The 22,628-nt window shown below is 54.2% G+C and overlaps 1 protein-coding gene across 1 annotated transcript in view; it reads left to right on the plus strand.

Moving 5' to 3' along the window:
- DYSF (dysferlin) overlaps nucleotides 1–22,628 on the plus strand; it is a 104,907-nt gene that overhangs the window by 37,320 nt on the left and 44,959 nt on the right. Inside the window, 10 exon segments of the mRNA XM_050896611.1 lie at nucleotides 535–628; nucleotides 979–1,056; nucleotides 6,095–6,276; nucleotides 7,204–7,344; nucleotides 8,623–8,657; nucleotides 9,274–9,298; nucleotides 12,964–13,065; nucleotides 13,780–13,941; nucleotides 14,140–14,305; nucleotides 14,642–14,715. Of these exon segments, the coding sequence (XP_050752568.1) occupies nucleotides 535–628; nucleotides 979–1,056; nucleotides 6,095–6,276; nucleotides 7,204–7,344; nucleotides 8,623–8,657; nucleotides 9,274–9,298; nucleotides 12,964–13,065; nucleotides 13,780–13,941; nucleotides 14,140–14,305; nucleotides 14,642–14,715 (1,059 nt within the window).

Below are 22,628 nucleotides of genomic sequence, written 5' to 3' on the forward strand. Positions count from 1 at the left end.
TGTTTCAAGCCGAATGTGGCAATTAGGAGGTGATAAAAGGCCGGCTCTTGCAGGCGAACACAAGAAGAGGGAAGAGCGATGGCCAAGGTCGGCCGAAGCTCCTCCCGGGCAGCGAACGGGGCATTTGGCTGCCTTTGACACCATCTGTGTCACTGTTCACAACGTTTATACTCCGTTAATTTTGCTCGCAAGGGGACTTAGTGAAATTGCTTTAACTACTAACTACTGCTCCAAGAATGATGAACTTTACGGAGAGGCTTTTCCATGCTGGTGAGATGCGGGGAAGCGGGAGGGGATGTGTGTCGGTGGCCCTCGGGCTGCTTTTGTTGTCGTGTCCTGTTCCCTCTGGGGTCCTCTCTGCCCTCCTGGGGCAGAAGAGCCTGAGGGTCCCTCCGTGGGCTGCCAGGAGGCACTGGGAGCCCAAAGACCTCTTGGACGCCCGTGTAGATGATACCTTGGAGGACCCCATCCCGTGAGGAGCCCTGGCTGCGGAGGAGGTCCCGGCATGACCGACCTTGCCTCTTTCTCTTGCAGGGGGGAGTGACAGACGACAAGAGCGACGACGGCAAATCCATCTCCACCCTCAGTTTCGGTGTCAACAGACCCACCATTTCGTGCATATTTGACTGTAAGGCCCCGAGGGTCGGAGGGGAGGGTGAAATTCCCCTGCAGTGAGTCCTGGCGCGGGGACTCTGCTGTGGGGACTCCATCGCCGAGCATTTCCCATTCTCTTCCTCATGCCCACCTTGAGTGCAGGTGGATGGCAAGGAGGGGGTGGGCAAGGATGGGGCACGGCTTGTCCCCCTGGGAACATCGACATGCTCAGGGCTCGGCGCTCTCGTGGGAAGCCACGGGAAGGATTAAGCCAAGCTGCCCTCAGACACGAGCCTGGGGCTGGTTAAAAACCCAGCTATTCCCCCGGTGCCCTGCACTCATCCCTGGACTCATCTCTTCGCTGTTTCTCATTCCTCTGTACAGGTGGGAACAGGTACCACCTCCGCTGCTACATGTACCAAGCGCGGGATCTGATCGCCATGGATAAGGACAGCTTTTCAGGTAAGCCCAAATGCTCACGTCCACTCGTTTGTGCTTGTAATTAGTGCTGTAACAAATGCTGGCGAGTAGTGGGGTCTGTAAAGCAAATTTTGGGGTATTTATTGATGTGAAATGAGGGGTGTTTGCCAGCCAAACAACAAAAGACAGCGCCACGAGGCTTTCCTAAGGCAACCAGCCTGGTAGCTTGATTTCCCATCAGCAAAAAAATCAGAGTTTCAAGAACTCTTAAGTGAGAAACCAACCAGAAACCACAAGTTACCCAGGTCAGCCGTGAGTCAGAGCTGTTTGCTTTGCTAATAGCTCCTTCTCCCCGACCCGAGGTGATGCTGAAAGCCGGTGGCAAGGCTGGGTAGCAGACGGCTCAGGGACATGACAAATAAAAACAGAGCGGAGGGCAGGGATGTTTACCGTGGCACATTGCCTGGAGCTGCCCCACCACGCTGCGTGCGAGCTGGGGGATTGCAGGGAGGATGGAGGGCTCTGGGCTGGTGTCGAGATGACGGAGCACAGGGCAGAAACCTCCCTGAGATGTGCTCAGAAAAAAAATTAAAAAGGGTGCAAGGGTGTAATTAGGACCCCAGAGCAGACAGGCACCTTGCTCTCTGGCATCGTCATGAAGTTTCTGGTCGGATTTGTGTGCCCTCAGCATCCAGCTTGCTCCCAGCTGGTTAAATCCTGGCCAGCCTCTTGCCCATCCTCGCAGGGCAGGGAGGCGGCAGTCTCCTGGCTTTGGGGTTTGTGGAGGGATTTGTCCTATGGTTTGGGGAAGGGATCAAGGCTGAAGAAGGGAGACCCCGTTTATTAGGAATGAAAGAAGTGATTGAAAATACGCTTGGAAAGGAAAATACCTAACAGTGGCAAATCTGCAAAATGGTTCGTATTTGTTTTCACGACCGAACGTTAAATTGAGCTGCTGCTCCTCCACTCTCCATCCTGGAAACTTTGCAAGGGGGCTGGGAGGCAACGGCTGGGCGGTTTCTTTGGTGGAGCCGATGCCTGAACCGGGCATCCTTCAGACCGGACTGTAAAAAATGCCCCTTCATGGAAAACAAGTGTGGTCCCAGGTGGAGAAAAGTGCATCCTGGGCTTTGAGGGAGGAGCTTTCCGTGTCGTGCTGCTCAACACATCCCCAGCACAGCTTTCAGGCACTTCTGAAACTGCCAGACTTGAGCTGATGTGGTCGGGACATCCTGTGCTGAGCTCATGTTTTCTGGGTTAGGAAATCAAGTCAGAATAAGAGATGTCACTTTATCTGTTGGGCAGCTCTGTTATCTTTTGGTGCTGAAGGGTGCTTGGGTGTAGGTGGTTCGGTTTTAGGATCGTGTCGTTTGCAGCAGAGGCTGGAAGTGTGGCTGCAGAGGTGGGAGGATGTGCCAGGAATGGTCCTTCGCGTTTGACCCAAGCAGGGACCAGCCCCCCCGGCAGCCGGAGGGTCCCAAATCCTCTTCCCCGTAGGCTGGGCCATCCCAGCCAAGTGGCCCCGTGGCTCTTTGGAGCTTGTGACCAAAGCTGCCTTTGCCCACACCCGTTAATGCTTTGGAGTGTCGTTGTGAGGTGGGAAAGCAGGACAGTGGGGATGTTGCTGTCTACCTCTGAGTCCGAGCCGGAGCTGGGGCAATGCAAAATGTCCCCCGTTGGGTTATTGCTTTGTGGTGGGGGCCGCATCTGAGATGTGAGCAGGGCCCGGGGCAGGCATCCACAGAGCACCCCACCCCTCGCAGTGATGCCCGCGGGCAGGAGGCATCCAGCATCCCTCCAAGGCTGTCACTGACTGTCTGCCACGGGGATTTGCAGAGGGGCTGGGCATGGGATTGCCCACCAGTGTTGGCACAGGGGTGACGGATCTCCGATGGGATACAGGGACAGCCCCCGAAAGTGGTGCAGCGTGGGGACCCGCAGCGGGAAGCAGCCTGCGGGGACAGCCGAGCATCATCGTGCCAGGCAGCAGGACCACAGTCCCAAGGGGCTCCTGCTTCCCCTAGTATTTTGAAGTAGAGGGGCTTGGGGGGCGAGGGTGGGCAGAAATGCCCTGGAGAGGTGCAGAGCACCCAAACAATCACCCAGTGTCTGCGCCCACCGAGGTCCCGTCTCCCCTCCGCCTCCACAAAGGGTTTGTTGTTCGAAGTGGTGGGGACCGAGGTGATCTCATGGCCCCGATCGGCGGAGCGGGGAGGGGAGTCCCTTCCTTCGGAAAAACCCGGCCAAGGACAACATGAGTAACAACATGCCACAATGTGGAATTGTGATCTCCGCTGCCTTAACAAAGCATAAAGGAGTTCATTAAGGGGGCTTTACACAGTTATAAAAATAAACCTTCTGTGCACACAAGGGTCTAAACAAAGGGGCTTTATGGAGGCCTCCTTTAAAAAGAAGAGGAGGGGAAAAAAAAAAAAAGAGAAAAAAAGCAAATCCAAATCCATGGTTTTTTTGTTTATTGTAACGCATTCTGCTTTCCTCTTACTGGAAAAAAGCGCGTAAGTGGAAAAGGTTCTTCCCAGCGTGAATAGTGCTCTCTCCAGCCAGCCACCTCGCAAACAGCCCCGGCTCATTAAACACGTCTGCTGCGGTCCGGACGCCAAGAAAGAAAATACACCCCCCTTGACCCCCCCCATCCCTGGAAAAGGGGAGGGAGGGTGGGGGATGCCGCCCTGCTCAGCCGGCCCCGCATTCAAGTGGCTGGGGGATGCTCCTCTATCTCCAGGGTAGGCAGGACACCTTTTGCTCCCAGCGTAAGCTCACAGTCTCGTGACAGTGCTGGTGTCGGGGTGTGCACGCTGTTTTGCAGGGTGGGGGGACCTCCTGGGACCGTGGGGGAACCTCCTGGGACCGTGGGGGGACCTCCTGGGACCGTGGGGGTTTGTGCAGCACCGAGCACTAAGGGTTGCATTTGTAGGGTTTGCCACGCTCCTGGCCACTGGCAGGTCTCTCGGAACTGGCTTTGGGGTGAGGCGGGTGGTACCCCCCGGATGCTGCTGGACCCCCATACACTGTCTGGTGTGTCTGTGTCTTGTGGTGGAACGTCATGCTGGGTGCCAGGCAGACAAGGTAGCCTGTGTCCTTCCAAAAAGGCCCGTGATGCCTCCTGCCACCGTGGAGGTTGGGCTTTGCAGGCAACCAGAGCTCAGGGGTCCACCTGGGACCAGTCAGGTGGGATGCAGCAGTCATGGAGATCTCATCCCTGAGAAGGACCAGTAGGCCACTATCAGGTTAGGAAGGGTGTTCAGTCTCCATGGGGTCTTATAATGTGATCCCATGGCGTGTTGCAAGCCTCTCACCCAGCCCTTGGTCCTGGTTCTACCACCGCCCGTCCTGTCCCCGTGCCCAGTGCCACCACCGGCGCGGGCTGGGTGTCCACAGCAGGTTTGGGCCACATGCTCTTTGAAGCTGTCTGGAAGGGAAGGTGTTAGAGAGGGCTCAGGTTTCATGTTTCCGTTGTTAATTGATCTCAGGCTTCCTGTGTTAATTGCTTTGGTTGTTAAGGGAGGCTGCTCCTCACTATTCGCTCCTGCCTCGCCGTGAGAAACCTCTGGCTTTGTCCCAAGTTGGGGGTGAGACACTGTGCTCCCAGCTCAGTGCCTAAGTACAGGGGTCTGATGAGACCCTGGAGTACCTGAGGCATCTGCATGGGGCTGGCAGATGTGATGCAGCAGCCCTAAGGGAGACCCAGAGCCGGCTGGTGGGGCAGCTGGAGGCCAGGGGGGACAACCCGGAGTGCTGGGAACCCAAAACCTTCCCCGAGACACGGAGGTTACTAAAGCTCATGCAAAGGGGCTGAGAGGATGACTCTGGCTGGTTGCTGGCTGCATCCTCAGCTCCTGTCCCTTCTGAAGATGTTAAAGACCCCAGGAAGGAGACAGTAACGTCCCAGCCACCTTCTTCATGGTCTGGTCTTCACAGCAAGGGGTGACCTGAAGCCACTGCTCGCCCACATGTGCAGTGCTGGTACCTGCTGCATCTCCCTGGGAAAGACTGTTTGCATCGTGGAAACAGCTTGTGCTCTCTGCTGTGCTGGAAGACGGACGTGTGATCACCATCGAAACACTCATCCTTGTAGAGTCATCTTTTGGGAGAAAACCCCACACCTTAGGGCAATAGGTGAACTGTTTGTGCTACCTCGCTGCTGGTGGACAGGGTGAGGAGTCACGAGGATAACCTGGACCAGGACAGATCAAGTCAGACAGTGAGGAAATTTCTAATGCTATGGCAGTGGAGTGCTGGGAGATGTCACCAGGGAAGGTCACGGTGTCTCCATCAGCTGGAGCTATCACAAGCCAGAGGATAAGATTGCTCCGGATAACGTGGTCTCATTGGATGTCCAAAAGGTTTTTGGCAAAAAAATCCTTCATCAAAGGTTTTTAAGGAAAGGAGGCTGCTGTGGTACAAGAAGGAAGGTCTTTGCATAGATAGACAGCTAAGTTGTGTGGGCCATTGTGGTTGTCTTGTCCTGAAAAGAGCTGGAACGAGCAGGGGTCTGGATTGGCCCTTTATGAGGAATAACTCCATAGGCTGAGACTCTTCAGCTTGAAAAAGAGATGTTTTAGGGTTGGCATGGTAGAAACCTGCAGAACCCTAAGTGTCAGTGCAGGTGGGCAGGGGTGGACTGCTCCGTCTCTCCTAATGCAAGGACTGGGGAGCCTCAGACGGAGATAGAGGGAGCTGGGTACTGCAAAAAACCATGAGAAGATGGTTCTTCATGCAGTGGGTTCAAGAGAGACAGGGCAAGTCTGCAGAAGACAACCCCTTTGCAGGGTTGCTAAACATACAGACATCACATCTAGCTTGGGAAGTACCTGAGCTGCAAATAACTGGTGTACAGGGATAAGTGCCGGAGAACTTGGCCTCATTCTCTTCTCGGTTGGAGTTGCCTGGGACATGGTGGGAATGTCATTGCTGTTTCTAAAAGACCCGCAGCTCCTTCAGCCCCTTCACAGTCTTCCCTGCACAGCCCATTGGCCCTTGAATGACTATGAATTGCTTTCTCCTTCCTAGACTGGGAGCTCTAATTCATCCTTTCCCTCTTGTCTAACATCCCTTGCAGATCCTTATGCCATTGTCTCCTTCCTCCACCAAAGCCAGAAGACGGTGGTGATCAAGAACACCTTGAACCCCACCTGGGACCAGACACTCATCTTCTATGAGATAGAGATCTTTGGGGACCCCCAGAACGTATCTGACTCCCCTCCCAACATCGTGGTGGAAATATATGACCATGACACCTACGTAAGTGTGTCGGCATGAGCTGGACCTTCATGTGCTGGGGTAGAGGGGACAAACGCATGGCATTGCTCCTGCCTGCTGGAGGGCAATGCTGTAACATCTCTGGGTGCCTCAGACATTGAGCTGGACACTCAGAAGACAAAAATTCAGCAAACAGCTCTGCTAGTGATGTCCTTGGTGGCCCTGCTCTAGTCACCGGAGCTGCATCTGCATTGTGTTTTGCTGAGTGGCCAAATTAACCATATTTCCTTGTGGAAAAAGCTTGGGAGAGGTTTTAAAGCAGTCATGCAAGTAGGGGACGATACGCTGTTGTTTTCTCAGCTGCCCAAAGGTATCCAAAGTGCCTTGTAGTGATGGCATTTGGGGGGCTGGTGAGATAACCTTGAGTCCTTCCTAGAAAAACTGGGCTGCAGCCTGTCACAAGAGCAGAAGGGATTTCAGACTGCAGGTAAGAGCAGTGCATAAGTGAAAAGCACGTAGAATACATCTCAGGAATGTTTCAGGAACATCTCAGGAACCGTTCTGCCCTCCCTCCTCCAAAAGAAGCCATCAGGAAGCAGCAAAGGCAACTGAAGATCCCATTGCAGATCGGTGAATGGGCTTTTTAAGAGCTGCTGATACTTAATGCTACACTCAGAGCTCCTGCTCTGGTAATCGTGTGATACCGTAAGAACTTCACCTCCTGTTTAAGCCACAATGCGTAAGAAAGAGTGCATTCCTAGCTCTAGTAGTTACAGGGAGGAGTTTGAAAACTTGACTCTATACGGGCATCAAACCCATCTTTTTTTCTGAACTGGTCCCATAATGGTTCAGACATTGAGCCTGATTTTTGAGTGACGGGGTTTCAGATGAGATGTGGGCGCGTGGTGATAGACTCCACTGGGAAGTGGGGTGGGAAGGAAGCTCCCTGTGCCTGTGGTTGCCTTTCAGGGTGCGGATGAGTTCATGGGGCGCTGCATTTGCAAGCCCAGCCTGGCGCGCTCGCCGCGGCTCTCCTGGCACCCGGTCATCAAGGCGAACAGAAACGTCGGGGAGCTGCTGGCTGCCTTCGAGCTGATTCAGAGGGAGAAGGTGAGCTCCCCACCTGGACCTGACCCTGTCTCTAATTGCAACACTGGCTTCTTCCCTTGAAGCCTCCCAGCACCCGGCAGGATCCAACCTTCGCTCAGCACTGAGTTATGCCCGCCTGGGCTCAGCAGCTCTGCGGCTGCCTGTCCTCAGTTTCCCCAGGATGGCTGCTCCGAGCAGACCCGGCTGCGATGCTCAGCGCTGGCCGCACCGCAGCGGTGTGATGGGAGGCATTTAGCAAGGCCAACGGGAAGAGGCTCAGTGCCGGACCGAAGCCTGGGCTGCTGGGTACGGGTTCGGGAGGCACCGCTCGTGCCCTGCCAGCCTGGCCGGCTGCGGTGCTGAGCTCAAAGCCTTGGCACCTTCACACCGTGGGAAGAGCCTGGGTGCATTTAGCCGCAGATCGCTGCCCTTTGCTCAGAGTTAATTTCCGGAGGGGGTTTATGAGAGCCGAAGCGGGCGGTTACTCCTGCAGCAAGCTGCCGCACTCAGTGCTGGCTGTTCACGTAACGAGCCACGGGGGACGGAGGCTGTGCTTCGGAGCCAGCCCGGGCAGGAGGGACTCCTCATCATGCCCCAGTGTGCTCTCGTACGCTTTCCCACCCTCCCTGTCCCCCTGCACGCACCACCCCCTCGCCTCTCTCATCTCTGGCTTTTCCACTGGCCGCGGCGCCTGGCTGCAGCCCAGATGTGCCTCTGTGCCAGGGAAAATGGATGGACTGGAAGGCTAAATCTCCCTGTCCCGTTCCTCCCTCCCAGCCCCGAGGTGCTAATTGGGAACGAGGGTCCCGCAGCTCCCTCCTCCCTCTCTCCGATGTCGGTCCCAGCTCTGCTCCTGGAGGGATGCTGCCCTCTGCGCACGATGCTGCTGCAGCTGCCGGGGGTGGATGCGCTGGGTACAAGCCTTGCTGCACCGGCGAGGGGCTGCTGGGTGGGGGTCAGGGGGTGTCTCTGCTGCCAGGACGGGGCACCAAATCATCTGCGTGCAGCCTCTTCTTCCTCCTCACCCCCCTCAGAAGTTACTGAACTGGGTGGGGAAGCCCTTGGAGAGGGGAGGACCTTGTTTCATCCTAGCAAGAAAGCAGCCGGGTGGATTTGAGGCTCTGCTCATGCCTCCTTGTCCGAGGGAGAGCCCTGCCCTCTCGCCCAGGCTTTTTGGAGCCCAGGGCTGGGCATGGAGAGGGGCAGCGTGTGGCTATGGGAGGACTGATGTTTCTCTGCCAGATAAAGCTGAGTTAGCACCAGGAGTGCAAATGGAAAGTATGTGTTTTTTCTCCACAGCCGGCTGTCCATCACATCCCTGGCTTCGAGGTAATGCCTTTCTCCTGTTTGCAGCTCCCAGGCTCTACACCCCTCAAACCATCCCCTCCCCTGCCCCTACAGAGCTGCTGGGTCCCAGCACCATCAGCTGCTCCCGCAGGGGTTTGCAGTGGACTCTGTTTGCAGCCCTGCTTCTGCAGGCAATTTGTCCATCCTGTCGTAGGGACTTATTTTAGGATGAAGGAATCCCCATGTAGAGATGCCACTTCCCTTCAGCTGGTGGTAAAGAGAGCTGGAGTGAGTGGGGCAGCTCACTTTTGACCCATAAGACAGGGCAAATGTATCCCGTTCCAGATGTAATTCCTCGGGTGTCAAACACACCATTACCTTCCTGCCCTGCGATAATTTCAGCATTCCCATCACGAGGGGCTGTGCTTCCCAACAGCTCCGGCGTGTTTCCTACCCTGCAGCCCATCTGAGCAAAGGCATTAACTGGTGCTGGATTTTAAATGGTTTTAAGTCACCCGCACTGATTTCTTCTCAAACCTCAGGGCATGTGGAACTTGGAAAGCATCCTTTTTCTGTTCAGTTATCAGCTACAATTACAAGCCCTAGGATGGGCTTATGGATGAGAATTGCTCTAACGCTGTACTCTCCTTCTCTTCTCCAGAGTGAGCTGTCCTCCAGCCTGGATGAGGTGAGTCTGTAAGATTTAGTTGTCTCTTCATCTTGGAGATTGTTAAAATTGTGCCTCCACGGGGCAGCCACTTCTTCTCAGATGAGTCAAGCCAATAGCATCAGGACCTTAGTAACATGAGCGATCACCAGCAGGACAGGGTGGATGGGCTCCGTGCTTAACCAGGAAGCGTTCCCGATGGCAGGGCACGTCGGGTAATATTTAACCTTTGTGGGATGTGTGTGCATGAGGTCTACTGGTGTGCAACCCTTCCAAACAAAGCATGCAAAAGCCGAAATGCTGGGCTGACCTTGGCTGGACCTCAGCTGAAATCCTGGTTGAAAAATTTGCAATTTTTCATGGGGAATTTGCCGTGAATTGGCAGCGTGTGGTGGACTGTTCCAGTTGCTCTGAAGGAAATACTCTCATCAGGATCCCAAGCTGCTGCTTGGGCAACCGGTCAAAGTTGCTACCCAGACCTTGTGCATCCTACAGAGCAGATCACAGGCTGAACCAAGCGGTGTCAGGGTAGGCTGGTATCTTGGAAAACTCAAGGCAGGGAGCTGAACAAGGGGCACGTCTATTTGAGTGTTGTGGTGGCCCTAGGAGCCAGTTAACCTCAAAGTCTGGGAGGTGAGCTAGGAGGGACCTGGGGCATGCAAAGAGCCTGGCCACGTTTCCACAAAAGGTTGGATGGGATAAACACATTTTTGCAAAATGGGTTTCTCCCACCCAAGCAGCCTTTCCTGACGGTGTGGGGCTCATCTTTGTGCTCCACGTGGGCTGAGATGGATGAGCTCGTGTAAACATAACCATCTCTCTGCTTTTTCTTCTCCATTTCTTGCCACTGCCATTTCTGGATGGGGCACTCCACAGCTCTGCACCCCTGCCTTGTTCTACGAGGGGCTCCTCCAATGGGTACCTTTTATGCTCAAACACTTGACTCTCCTCTGTCCTCTGCCTTTGCCCAGAAACCAAGCAAAGTCCCAACAGAGACTCTCAGAGAGACCAGCTCCTTCAGACATGGCCTGGCCTGACCCACCTGCCCTGCAGGAACCCCATCCAGACCAACCCACTGAGGCTGCATCCAAAAGAGTGATGCCGGCCTGAGGTCTCCAGTGCCCTTAGCAGTAAATAACAAGCCTTGTGGAGAATCTGGCTGATACATGCATCATTCAGGCTCATGGTGTATCTGAATGACCAGGCTGGCACCAGATTTCCTTCTACCGCATTTCTGTTTGGTGCAAATGGGAGTAGCCTTTTGGGGCCAGACCCCCTCCAAGGACTGGGATTTAAGCCCCTCTTGAAACAACATGACCCAGCTGTGCACTCAAACTGGGAGACATTTCCAGCCACTGTTTTGACTGGGCCGATCTGTGTTGACTTGCACTCACCTCTCTTCCAACCCTGTGTCAAAGTCAGGGTTGGACTAGACGATCCCCAGAGCTCCCTTCCACCCTGATTCCCTCTGCCTTGTCCTTGTTCAAACCATCCCAGCTGCCAGTGGACCCCACAGGTCTTTCATGGATGTCTCCTCCATCCAGCCTGCTCTGTCTGGGTTGAGAGCTGTGTCTGGGAATTGCTTGTTCCCCACTACTACCCTGAACCCTCCCTGCTCCTGCCTTGTCCCCAGGACCCACTGCTCATTTCTGTCCCATCTGGTGAAACATTTAATGCTCGTGCGTTCAGCTGAGACCTGGGAGAACAACTGCAAAACAACCAGGAGAGCAGCAGGGGTTGAGAAGGACTTAGAAATGGCTAGTGCTAACTGAAGACATTGCAGTGTTAGAAGCCAAGTGTGCACTGTTGGCTTTCATAGCCGCTGTTGAACCTGGAGAGGACGGGGGGCAGGCAGGAGCTCTCTCCCCAAGGCTTTCCCCTTTTGCCAGAGGATAGAAGGATTGAAATGATCTTTCATCCAATGATGATAAGGAAATGCAATATGTGATATTTGCATCAGTGAAGATTTAGGTGCCCTGTTAGGGAAAAAAACTCCCTTTTTGGGAACAGACTGCGCAGCCACCTCACAGGGGCTGTGTGGAGTTTGAGCCTGCCTTGGGGTTTGGAGATGGGCTAGGTGACTTCTGCATCTCTGTTATGCAACTTAAATGCAACTTAAGCACATTTAAAGCTAGAAATGAACACATGTCACTATACAAGGACAGACCGAGGCTCTTGGTTCAGTCCATGCTTCGGCACCTTGATGTGCTCTAAGTGCTATGGGTCACAAACAAAAGCTGGGGATAGCTCTTCAAGGGCCATTCGGTCTATTCCTCTACCCCAAGGAAGGATCAGCTCATGTTGATGGTGCAATGTCTGAGCAGCCTGAAATTAAGGCTCTGGGTAAGTAGGCGGGTTACCAGAAGTGCCGAGCACCCAAGCGATGCTGGGGATGCTCCGCACCTCTCCCTTCTCCTTAGGCACTCACCTCCCAGATAACCTTCCCTTTCCCTGCTAGCACTAACCATTTCTGCGACCATGCGGACCATGGGAGGGAGGAGTGCCTGCCCCAGATTTGCCGTCTGCCCTGTGTGGGAACCCAGACATCTGCCCCGAAACGGAGTTACCGAAAGTCTTCAGCTAACAAGCAGCTTGATTCAGCAGCCACCAGCAATTGCCAATGAAAATTCAAGCTTAGCGTCTAGTATATCTCACATGCCACCGTGAAAAATTCCTTTGTAGAGCATTTATATACATACATATATAAACCTGAACCAATCCTATAATTGAAATACATATACACACTTAATTTAATGCAATAATACTCCAGCCTGAAAAGAATGCCGGTCTCCTAAATTGGTTCCAACTGCTCTTGGTTGAGGGTTGCATTTTTAGAGGTTTTGCTTTCATTCCTGCCTTTTTCGGTGACTCTGAACTCGAAGATGCAGGTCAAGAAGAATCCGAACTCTGGGAGGGCTCAGAGCCCGTCCTCTGCGAGCGGCCAGGGAAATTTGGCTCCCTGCTTTCCTCCTCTGTGAAGGCAAATTTCGAATCCCTCACCTGCCATCCAGGTTTGGTCTCACCCTGCAGGAAATCTCCTTCTGTATACACTGTGCATAGACAGCTTTACCTGAGCCCCGTCCTCTGGCCAGCAGCTTGGCGCCTGCCGGTTAGGGTTTATAGCTGAGCTGTTGTATGAGCAACAGCGCCGTCCTGCATCCGGGGGCAATGCCGGCCCTCCGTGCCACGGTGCTGCCCCCGCTAAATTGCTCCTTTTCGGGAGCTGGTCGCAGCATCTCACCCCGTCCAACTCAAGGAGCTGTATGTCACTAATTAACCCCCTGCTGCTGCTTCGTCCCCTCTCCTCATCCCTCTGCGTAACTGTCTCATTGTGGTCCTGGTGTGGGATAGATGCGGTTTCATCCCTTCATCCCCTGAAGGAGGCTGAACCTTGATGGAGGGCAGATCCCTCTTAGTTCCCTGGGAAATGCTCAGGGATCGCTCTCAGCAGTAGATGTTTGATCTTTTCCAGGGTCAGATTAAAGGGAGAGAAAGAGTTTGCAAGTACGTTCATCCCCCCAGCCCTCATGTCCCCCTGTCTAGGTGTCCTGGACTTCTGGGAGAAGACGAGTTTTGCAGAGAGAAGGAGACTCTGGGGGGACACAGCATGGGGAGGGGGAGGCAGTGGGGTTGGTGTCCCATCGTGGCATGACCTGATGTGCCCTTGGCATCTCTGCTCCCCGCAGTCCGCGGACTCTGACCTGCCATACCCCCCGCCGCAGCGGGAGGCCAACATTTACATGGTCCCCCAAGGAATCAAACCGGTCCTGCAGCGCACAGCCATCGAGGTGAGTGATGGGGAGCGCACAAGGCAGCTCGCCCCCGCGCAGGATAACACCCCGCATGTGTGTCCCTAATGGGGGGATGAGACTCAGAAATGGGATCCAAGCCAGACTCTGAGGATGCGGAGTCCTGCCAGTGCTGGGAGCTGGTTCTGTCCATTGGTTATCAACCAAAAAAGTCTCTTTAAACCATTGTAACAGAGTAAGCCTGGCTCTAGGGTTGCCCTGACTGGAAAACCCACTGTTCCCTTCACTCCTGCTGGATGTAGTTGCCTCAATGGATGAATAGGTTTCCATTTTATCTTCTGTTCCTATCACACGACTGTCACTAGTCCCTATTTCCCACCAGGGCTTCCCTCAGCATAGCCAGGTTGTCTTGCTGGGAAAATGAGTCTCACCAAGCAGTCATGTCCTAGGGCAGAGCACAGCCCTGGATCACACTTGCTTTTTAGGACAGTTTGCCTCACGCCAGGATACTTGCCCAAAACAAAGATGGTCCATTAATAGATAAGCAGTTGTGGACCTGATGTATTGGTGTGTACAGAGAAACCCTTGCTGTACGACTTGGCTTCTCCCAGCACCGGCTGTCCTACGTGGTTGATTCACCTCCTTCATGGTGGGCCAGCCTTCAAGTTTACCCCCATTGCTGAGAAGCTCAGTGAGAGACCCCCAGGCAGACCTTTGGCTCAGTCTTTGCTCTCTGTTCCCCTCACCCTTCAGATCCTGGCCTGGGGGCTGAGGAACCTCAAGAGCTACCAGCTGGCCAGTGTCACCTCGCCCAGCTTGCTGGTGGAGTGTGGAGGCCAGCTGGTGCAGTCCTGCGTCATCAAGAACGTCAAGAAGAACCCCAACTTTGACGTCTGCGTGCTCTTCATGGAAGTGGTGAGGACCTGTTCCCCACCCTGCAGTGACGGGGTCATAGCAGAGCTGGTTGGGAAGGACCTCTGGAGGTCTCATACAAAATGCATCCTATGGTGAAGCTAATTCTGTCCTGCTCAGCCTCGGTTCCCTCTGGGGAGGTGCAGAGCAGCTGCCCTCCCTGCTCTGCGTAGTGACGTTGTCCCTCCCCTCTCCCCACAGCGTTTACCCAAGGAGAGCCTGTACAGCCCCCCCATCATCGTCAAAATCATCGACAACAGGCCATTTGGCCGACGGCCCGTGGTGGGGCAGTGCACCATCCGCTCGCTGGAGGACTTCTACTGTGACCCCTACCAAGAGGAGATGGACGGTCCCCAGGAGCACTCAGGTACGCGCTGCCACCAGGACCGTGCTGGCCGCACACCCCTGCCTTCTCCAGGAGGAGCTGTGGGTCGCTGTATGCAGTGCTTTTAGCTCACCCCAGCTGTAGGTCTGAGACAAAAAGCCCAGGAGGTGCCAAGGAGGGGTTTAGCTCTGGGGTTGGTTGGTGAGACAGGCTGTCCCATGGCCAAGCTGTTCAACCCTCATGAACACGAGCTTTGGCCGGTGCGAAGGCTCTGGGCAAGGTTGAGGTCGCGCCTGGAGGTTGATCCCAAGGTGGCTCGGCTTTGGAGTTTCGAACAGCTGGATGTCCTGGTCATGCTCGTGCTTGCTCTGATTGCAGATGACGTGAGCCTCACGCCCAGGGATGACGTCCTAATTGACATCGATGACAAAGAGCCTCTTATTCCTGTCCAGGTATGGAAAAAATCGCAGCGGTGGGAAGGTTTCTTGCTTTGCGTGATATGAGGGAACTTGTGCGGGTACAGGGCTGGGGTAGAGAGCAATGCAGATGTGCGGTCATGTCTGGCTGTAACCTTCCTTTTGCAGCTTCCACCTCTGTTTTCACCCCCTCTCCTCCACCATGCCACAATGAACAACCACAAACTCGTCCTTCTCCCCTACGTTTAATATGAGGTGTCAGATTTGCTTTTCTGGGGGAGAGACACAACAGACTCTCTCCATGCCAGGCTCTTCCCTTCTGAGTCTCTTCCTCAAATGCATGGTTTGGTTTGAGGCTGAAGAAGGTTTGCAGTCATCCCCTTGGGGCTCTGCTGTGCGGGATGCTCTCTTGGAAGTGACGGTCGCCGCCCCAAAGAGCTGACAGCCTTGAGGGGACTTACCCCAGCACTGGAGAGGGTGAGCTGATGCTGGCAGATGGGACAGTTTGCCCAAAGCCACGCTGGAAGCAAAGGTTCCCTGAGGCTCAGTCGTCCTTACCCCAGCCACGTGGCCAGGTCTCCTTTCCCCGGTATTGCTCTTTGTTTGCAGGATGCTGTGCTGCTTCCAAACCCGCCCGCTGCTCTCAGCAGCTCCAGTTACTCTGCAGAGGGTCACGGTGGGGACTGTGATTGCAGAATATCCCGTGGTGGTGGGAACTGGACACGCTTTAGCCGGGAAGGAGGGATGTGTTGCTGCTGTTGCAGAAAGCAAGCTTCTCTGTGCCATGAGTTTGACGGGTCTCAGCTGTCCCTTGTAGACAGGTCAGGCAGGGCATGCCACGGGAGCTGCTGTTCCTCCTTCCTGAAGCACAGCTGGAAGGTGTCTGGCCGCACTGGTGACACTGGCCGTGCTGGTGCTTCACATTTCTATAGCCCTCGGGTTTCTTTGCCAGCAGATGTGTCCTCTTTGAGGCAGAGACCTGCCAGCGCTGAGTGTGTGTGTGTGATGCACAAATCTGTGGGTGACCTGATTGCTCAGGAGCAGCTAAAAGTGTTGTCAGAGGCATTTGGTGGAGCTTTTCATGGTCTCCTATTCCCTTTGGTGTATTTAACGTGCGCTGGCATTTCCTTCCTCCCTGTTTTAAAGGTTGTGGGTGCTGCATGGTACCTCGGGCTAGAAAAGCCTGAGCTTTCTGTAAGGGATCTGCCTCTCAGGTATGCCTCTTGCCTAGCCTTTCACTGCCCATAAAAGCAAGATGTATATTTTGGGCATCAATGCTTCTCCTCTTTATTCATCTCCTTGGCGGCACCTCAGTGTTTCTATTCACGAGGACTTTACGATCCACTGCTCCGTGCCATCAGATATCTGCGGTCCTGTCCCAAGGTGGGCTCAGACTGGGGTCCCAGCATCAGACCGTCCCTGGAGATTCAGAGCTGGAGCTGGAGCTGCACCTCGCTCCTTGCTGCGTCCCTCGTGCTCGGTTGTCTGCTTTAGGTTTGTGCCATCCAAGTCCTCCCTGCGGCTGAGCAGGCGTTGCTTAAGCAGGAGTGCGCGTTGCATGCTGCAACCTCTGCGCGGTTCAAGGCTTTCAGGCTTTGGGCGAAGGAAAAATCAAGATTTTGGCCAGTGCTCGGCAGAAGCTGTGGGTGTGGGACTGCAGCCTGTTGTGATCCTGACTGCAGCTGGCCCTGCTCATGCCTACCTATCCCAAGCACTGATGAGATCCAGGCTGGTGCTCTCAGGCAAGGTCACCCCGCAGTCGTTGCGGCGAGCACATCAAACGAGCTGGCTTTTCGGGTTCCCTACCAGCCAAGAGGTGGGACGTTCATATGCTCAGCTCTCTGGGACGCTGGCATCTTGTGCTGAGATGCTTCAGTATTGATTAGGAACTGGACAGTGGAGTTTGAAAACATTGGCCCAAGTGAACAAGTGCCGTTGAAAGGAAAAAGCAGCTCCAGACAGAAAATGCTAATGACAACCTAATTGGCTTTCCGTTTGCTTGCCATTTGTGGATTTGTCTCAATAATTTACAGTTGTGCTCCATCTTGTATCAGTAAAGTAACTGGAGCATGTCTGTACAAAACACACCAAAACGAGTCTTGGAACAGGAACCTTCACTTCTGCAAATAACAAACCTTTTTTTCTAGCCTAGCGCAGAAAGCACTTGGGGGAAAAGTGGGGGGGTCAGGGAATAACGTGCGTAGGAGGGCTGGGGTGCAGCTCATGCCTTTACCTCTGATTAGCTGCGTGATGCCGGGCAAGCGATGTCCCTTCGCTGCACCGAGGAAGCCGGTGGCACCCAGTGCCTCCCCCAAGGCTGCAAGACCCTCTGCAGAGACAGCTGTGGGTGGGGTGGATCCCCAGGAAAGGGTCAAAGCACCCAAGAATGGGTTTGCTGCTCCCATGGTGGTGGGCACAGACCTCATCCAAGGGCTGGGAGCGTGTGTGAAGGACGGGAAGGTGCTGCCTGGTGGCAGAGGCCAGGTGGAGTTTGCTTTAGCCACGGGCTAGGACCCCCACAGAGGGTTTTTCTGGCCCCCTCCTGACCCACAGCCACAGATGGGGCAGCAGTGGGTGGACTGGTTTTGCATCTGCAACTCCAGCAAGCTGCGAAGGCATCATTTCTTATTTTTTAATAGAAAAATCCACCCAAATTTCAGTTTGGTTAGACTAAATTTTTTGGGGGGCATGCTCTGAAATCTACAGTTTAAACTCTCCCCCTTTCTTTTTTTTTTTTTTGGTCAATTTTGAGTAAAAATGGTGTTGTGTAGCAAAATAACAGCCTGCAGCACTTCCAACGTGCAATACTGCTCTTCGAGAGCATGAGAACAACTGTCTCCACACTGCTCCTCTGCTGCCTTTTTTTGATGGCAAAACCATTTGTTAAATGCAACTGATTTTACGAAATGTTTCCTTTCCTCTGACCTTCATCTGCCAGCGCCGTTTCCCACCCCTGATTTTTCTGCATCTTTGCCTTCGGTGGGGTCCAGACCCGCAGTCGCTCCTGCTCCTTCTCCTGTGACTTTGGCGGAGGTAACAGGAGGGAAATGCAATTCCCTCTGGGAGTCCAGGGTTTTGACCCAAATTTGCTTTCTCGCTGGGAGCCAGGACGGCTGGGGCTTGCGCTTAGCACCGGCCCTGGCTGCCGCGACGCAGGACGAGGCGGGCGCTTTCAGCCCGGTTGCTAATTACCCTTTTACTCTGCTTAATGGAAATTCCCCTGCTTTGTTTTGCCAGCGGTTTATTAACCCGGTGGCTGCTTTTTTGAGGGAGGTGAGGGGAGGAAAGTTTGCTCCCATAAATATCCTTTACGAGAGCCGCAGGCAAAGGCTCTGCTGGGTGCAGAGAGGGGGCTGCGGCCACCGCGGGACCCCGGCTTGGGGCTGGCGTGGAGCCGGCATCCTCTGTGAACCGGTGCTGAAGGTGCCTGGCCAAGGTCGTGCTGGACGTTCATGGTCTTACGGGGCTGGTGGAACTCCCAGTTTGCACCGTCACCTCTGCCTTTGCTGTATGGGCAGGATGGGGGGCAGCACCCTAGGGTGCTCCCACCCCACGGCACAGGCTGGGGGGACTCCCTGCCTGCAGGGGATGCTCTGCCATGCCTGCCGTCGCTTGAAATGCTCTGATCAGATTACCACGGCTGTTTAATGAAAAGATAATTTTATAGATTTTTCTTTTCTTTAGGTACTTTCTTTATTTTCTAGCGAGGAAAAATCCAGAATGTTTTTCATGTTAATTTTGCAGCAGTTCATTCACTTTCAGTGCTTCCCCCTGAGACCCATTCACTGTTTCCCTGTTTTCCCCGGGTTTTTTTGCACCTGGAGGTGAGGGCAAGGCAAGGAAGAGAAACCCAGGGCTCACGCTCTTCTTACGTTTGCGCTCCAAAAATGGCAGAATTTCAAATTTCTTTTGGCTTCCACCTTTTTTTATTGCAGTTAGTTTGGAAAAGAAAATGAAAAATTGGCCTTCAAAGGCTTCTTTTTTTCCATCTTTTGACCAGCGTTAACCGTGAACATGCTTGTTGGTGGCACGGGGTGTGCAAGCCAGAGATTGTAGGTGCTGTGTAGACGTGTGCGCGCCTGCATTTAAGGAACCAAATGTGCAAACCTCCGTCGCTGCTGAGGTGGTGCTTTGGCCCCGTCCATCGCTGGGGGACCTCTTGGAGATGCTGACCCAGAGGCAAAGGCAGCTGGGCAGGGTATTTTGGGGTAGCTTGGGAGGCAGAGCAGGATCGTGGTGTGCCAGGACCTCTTGCACATGCAGCTCAGCACCGCGCTGGGTGTTGATCACGTCCGCAGAGCAGTTGAAGGTGACAGGAGAGGTGGGAGGAGAGGGGCAGCCCGCTTCTCCTCCGAGCCTGTCCCGAAACCTGCTCCTCATTAGGCTAATTTGGAGCGAGGCCGGAGGCTCTGTTATTGTGTGCACGCAGTGCCCTGGCACGGCGGGGCTGTTTAAATTGCAAACAAGAATTAATCCCCTCCTCAGATGTGGTGGTGCATCGCGGGGAAACCGTTGCTTCGTGAGCCGCACCCCGTCACCGCAGGCGCCACAGGATCTGGCCCTGCTCCCCCCATCTCCTCCCACCCCGGCACAAACAGCTCCAGGCAGGAGGGGAGCGAGGGAGAGCTGCACCAAGGGCCAAGGGGGACCCGTTTCAGATGCCTGCACTCACTCAGGGCTGGGCTGGTGGGTTCCCCGCAAGCAGGTCGTGATGGGAGGGAGGGAAGTAGCAGTCCCTGACCCTCCTCCAACTCCCATCCTTTCCAGAGCTTTGCTCTGGATGCTCTTGTCCAAACACACTTTCTGCTCTTCACCAGTTTTTAAAGTCAGTGCAATATCTGAGTGCTTCTGCAGAAGCTGTAGGCACTTCTGATGGCATGCCGGATCCAGGTCTGTCTATCTTTCTTTGGAATTCTATCTTTCTTTGGAATTACACCCTGCCACTCATCCTTCTTTGGAAATTTGTGTGCTTTCTATCCAAATTCATGGAAAAACGCTGTTTCCCTGGCTCTGAAGTTCTTCCCTGAGACTTTGGGGTGCTCCTTGTCCCGATGGAGACCCGTACGCCGTGGAGGGGTACACGGATCAATGCTTCATCCTCGGTACAGCTGGCTCTCCATCCACTACTCGCTTTGAAAATCAGGACCGACATCATGTCTGCAGCAGGTTGGGATCCATCACAGGGACCTTGTGTGCCCCCAGCAGCAGGGACATGACTCTGCTAGCATTAGAGATCTGCAACCTGGAGGTGGCCCTTGGTGGCCTTGGTGGCCAGGCTCTCGTCTGGCAGGAGGAAATGAGGTTTCCTACTGACCTGGAGGCAAAAGAGGCATTTTTGGAAGGTGACAACCAGAAAATGGAGCCCCTGTCAGGGACCAGAAGGTTGTTGGCAGCCAGATCCTCAGCGTTTCTCTGCCACTGTTCGCTTCTTGATGGAGGTGAGGACCTGTCACCACCCTGGAGATGTTGCAGAGCAAGGAGAGCACTTACTGGGTTTGGGGCTGCAGATGGGGGAAGATGCATCTTCCTGCAGCATCAGTCCCTCTCTTTGTGCTGCCGGAGCCTTGGGCACGGAGCATCCCGGTCTGAGCCCCCGTGGTCCTGGTTGGTGTTGGGGTGGAGAAGTTGGTGACAGCTGATCCTCTGTGAGATCCCCAAGGCTTTCCCCATGGGCTGCCTGCTCAAAAGCCCTCCCTGAGCGTTGCCTGCAGGTGATCCCGGCTATCTTTTCCTTCTTTATACTTGCTCCCCCGGGCAGCTTGTGGCTGGGATGTGCAGAAGTAGATCTGTCTGTAAGGAAACCCAGCCCACCTCCCCATGCCTGTGTGCAGATCTCTTCATTAGGGGACTCAGGCTTGGTCCAACAATTAGCAAAACAGCCAGGAAGGCATTTACGGGCAGTGGGTGCAGAGGACAGAGGTGAGCGACCTTCTGGCCTCTGAGGATGCCTGTGAAGAAGAGGAGGGCTGTGGCAATGAGCGAGGGAGGGGCGGGCAAAGGGGGGCACCTCTGGCCTCACCGAAATGAGGTCCCTCAGCCTTAGGTTGCAAAGTGAAGTGAGGTGAGCTCTTGCTCGTGTTTGACTTTCCTTTAACCAAAATAAATGACGCCACGTATTGCATTATGTAATTTTTATTTTTTAAATGTCCAGCAAAGGTCAGAAAAATATTTTCCTAGCGATGTCCCCAGACCTGAAGGCAGGGCCTTCTTCCCCAAAAATAGTTGCGGGCAACAGAAGTAATGAGCCGGGTTTCCTGAGATGCTCCCGAGGCTGCTATGGATGGAGCAGCTCAGCTCTTCCCTCCGGGGAAACACTGAGGTCGATGGGGCTCTGCAGGGCTGCATCTCTCCCAGACCTTGCAGGGACTTCATCGTGATGTTACCAAATCAGCCTTTTGGGGACAAAAGCTACGGATGAGGACACGCGCACTTTTATACAGGTGTACACGGCATTTGCTGCTGGGGGGCTGCTCCCCAGCGGTGGTGGATCGGCACGGAGGCTACAGAGGTCCCTGAGGAAGGAGTGAGACAAAGGTTTGCAGCTGGAGGGACCCCAGCTCTGCAATAAATCCTTTGTTCCCTGGAGCAGTTTAAAGCCTATTGAAAGCATCTGCAGACTCGGATCAAACTTGGGGATCAGTTTAAACAGGAGGTGGAAGGACGAGAAGGGGGAGACGGACGTGGCAAAGCCAAAACAGTCTGCTGCAGCGGTTTCAAAGTGGAAGACTTTGACATTTCTTTACTGAAACAAACATTTCACAAACAAAACAACCTGCAATGAATTGAATTATTCAGTTTGACCCCAGATTAATTCTCCTCTGTTTGTTTGTTTGTCTTTCATTTTTGCGTTTTGTTTGGGGAGCGGAGGAGGAGGGAGCTTGTTCATGGAAAGCCAAACCAAAATTCCCCCATCCTAACCTCTAAATTTTGGCCCTGAATGCTGTTCCTCCCATGCCCACCCTCTCCTGGTGGCGGACATGGCTTGGGGTGACTTTTGCTTAGGTGGTCTGACACCCCGCCGCCATCGGGGTCCCTCCACCCCGCTCTGCTCCCCTCCGGGCCCAGGTTTGGAGGGTGAAGCAGGAGGTCCAGTCTGCAGAGGCCATCTTACTCCTTCTCCCTGGGAACGGGGATGGATCCCGGGCCAGGAGCCCATGCCCAGGGCTGCGGTCTCCATACCGTGTGCTCTTCGAGTGGTGAACTTGGAAGCAGGAGCCAGGATTGTTCCTGCCCGTGCATGTGTGCATGGGTGTGTTTCATTGTGTGGCTCCAAAGCCTTTCTCCCTCCTTGCCAAGCCTGGCTTTGGTCCCTCCTCTGATGGACGACTGGAACAAAGGATCACTTTGTTGTCCTCATCTGAAATAGAGAAAACAAACAAACGCGAAACCCCTCTGCTCTGAGGTTGTTGAGTGTGTTGTCCATCTTATCCAAGTGGGGTGAGAAGTTCAGCCTGAGGTCTGTTTAACAAGTCTCTGTGCACATGAACTGGAAACGTCATGGTTACCGAATGCGAAGAAAAGAAGCTCCTAAAACTCATAGAAAAGCCATTTTTCTGTAGCAAGGTCTCCTGGGCTAAGCCCTCCTAGTTTGCTTCTCTGGGAGATGCACAGGGAGTAGGGTTTTGCAAGGGCTGAGCACATGCAAGTGACTGCTGGATCAGCCCTTATTCCTGCCTGCTCTGCACCCGCAGCCTCCCCTTGTTCTCCATGCTCTTTCCTGGGTCCTCATCCCCATGGGAAGCAGATCAGGAAGCACAACCATGAGGTCCATCTGCAGCCCCGAGGGATGAGCAGATATTTGTTCCTTCTGCTCATTGATAAAACAGGCACAGAGGAGCTGTCTCCTGCTAGCCTCCAAGAGTTGCATGGGTGTCCTAGTGCGAACTGAGCCTGGGGGAATCTTTCCCCCATGAAGCAGCTGTAAATTCAGTGCTTTCAGCTTGACCCAA

This window comes from Gymnogyps californianus, chromosome 4 (assembly GCF_018139145.2).
Source record: "Gymnogyps californianus isolate 813 chromosome 4, ASM1813914v2, whole genome shotgun sequence".
NCBI lineage: Eukaryota > Metazoa > Chordata > Aves > Accipitriformes > Cathartidae > Gymnogyps > Gymnogyps californianus.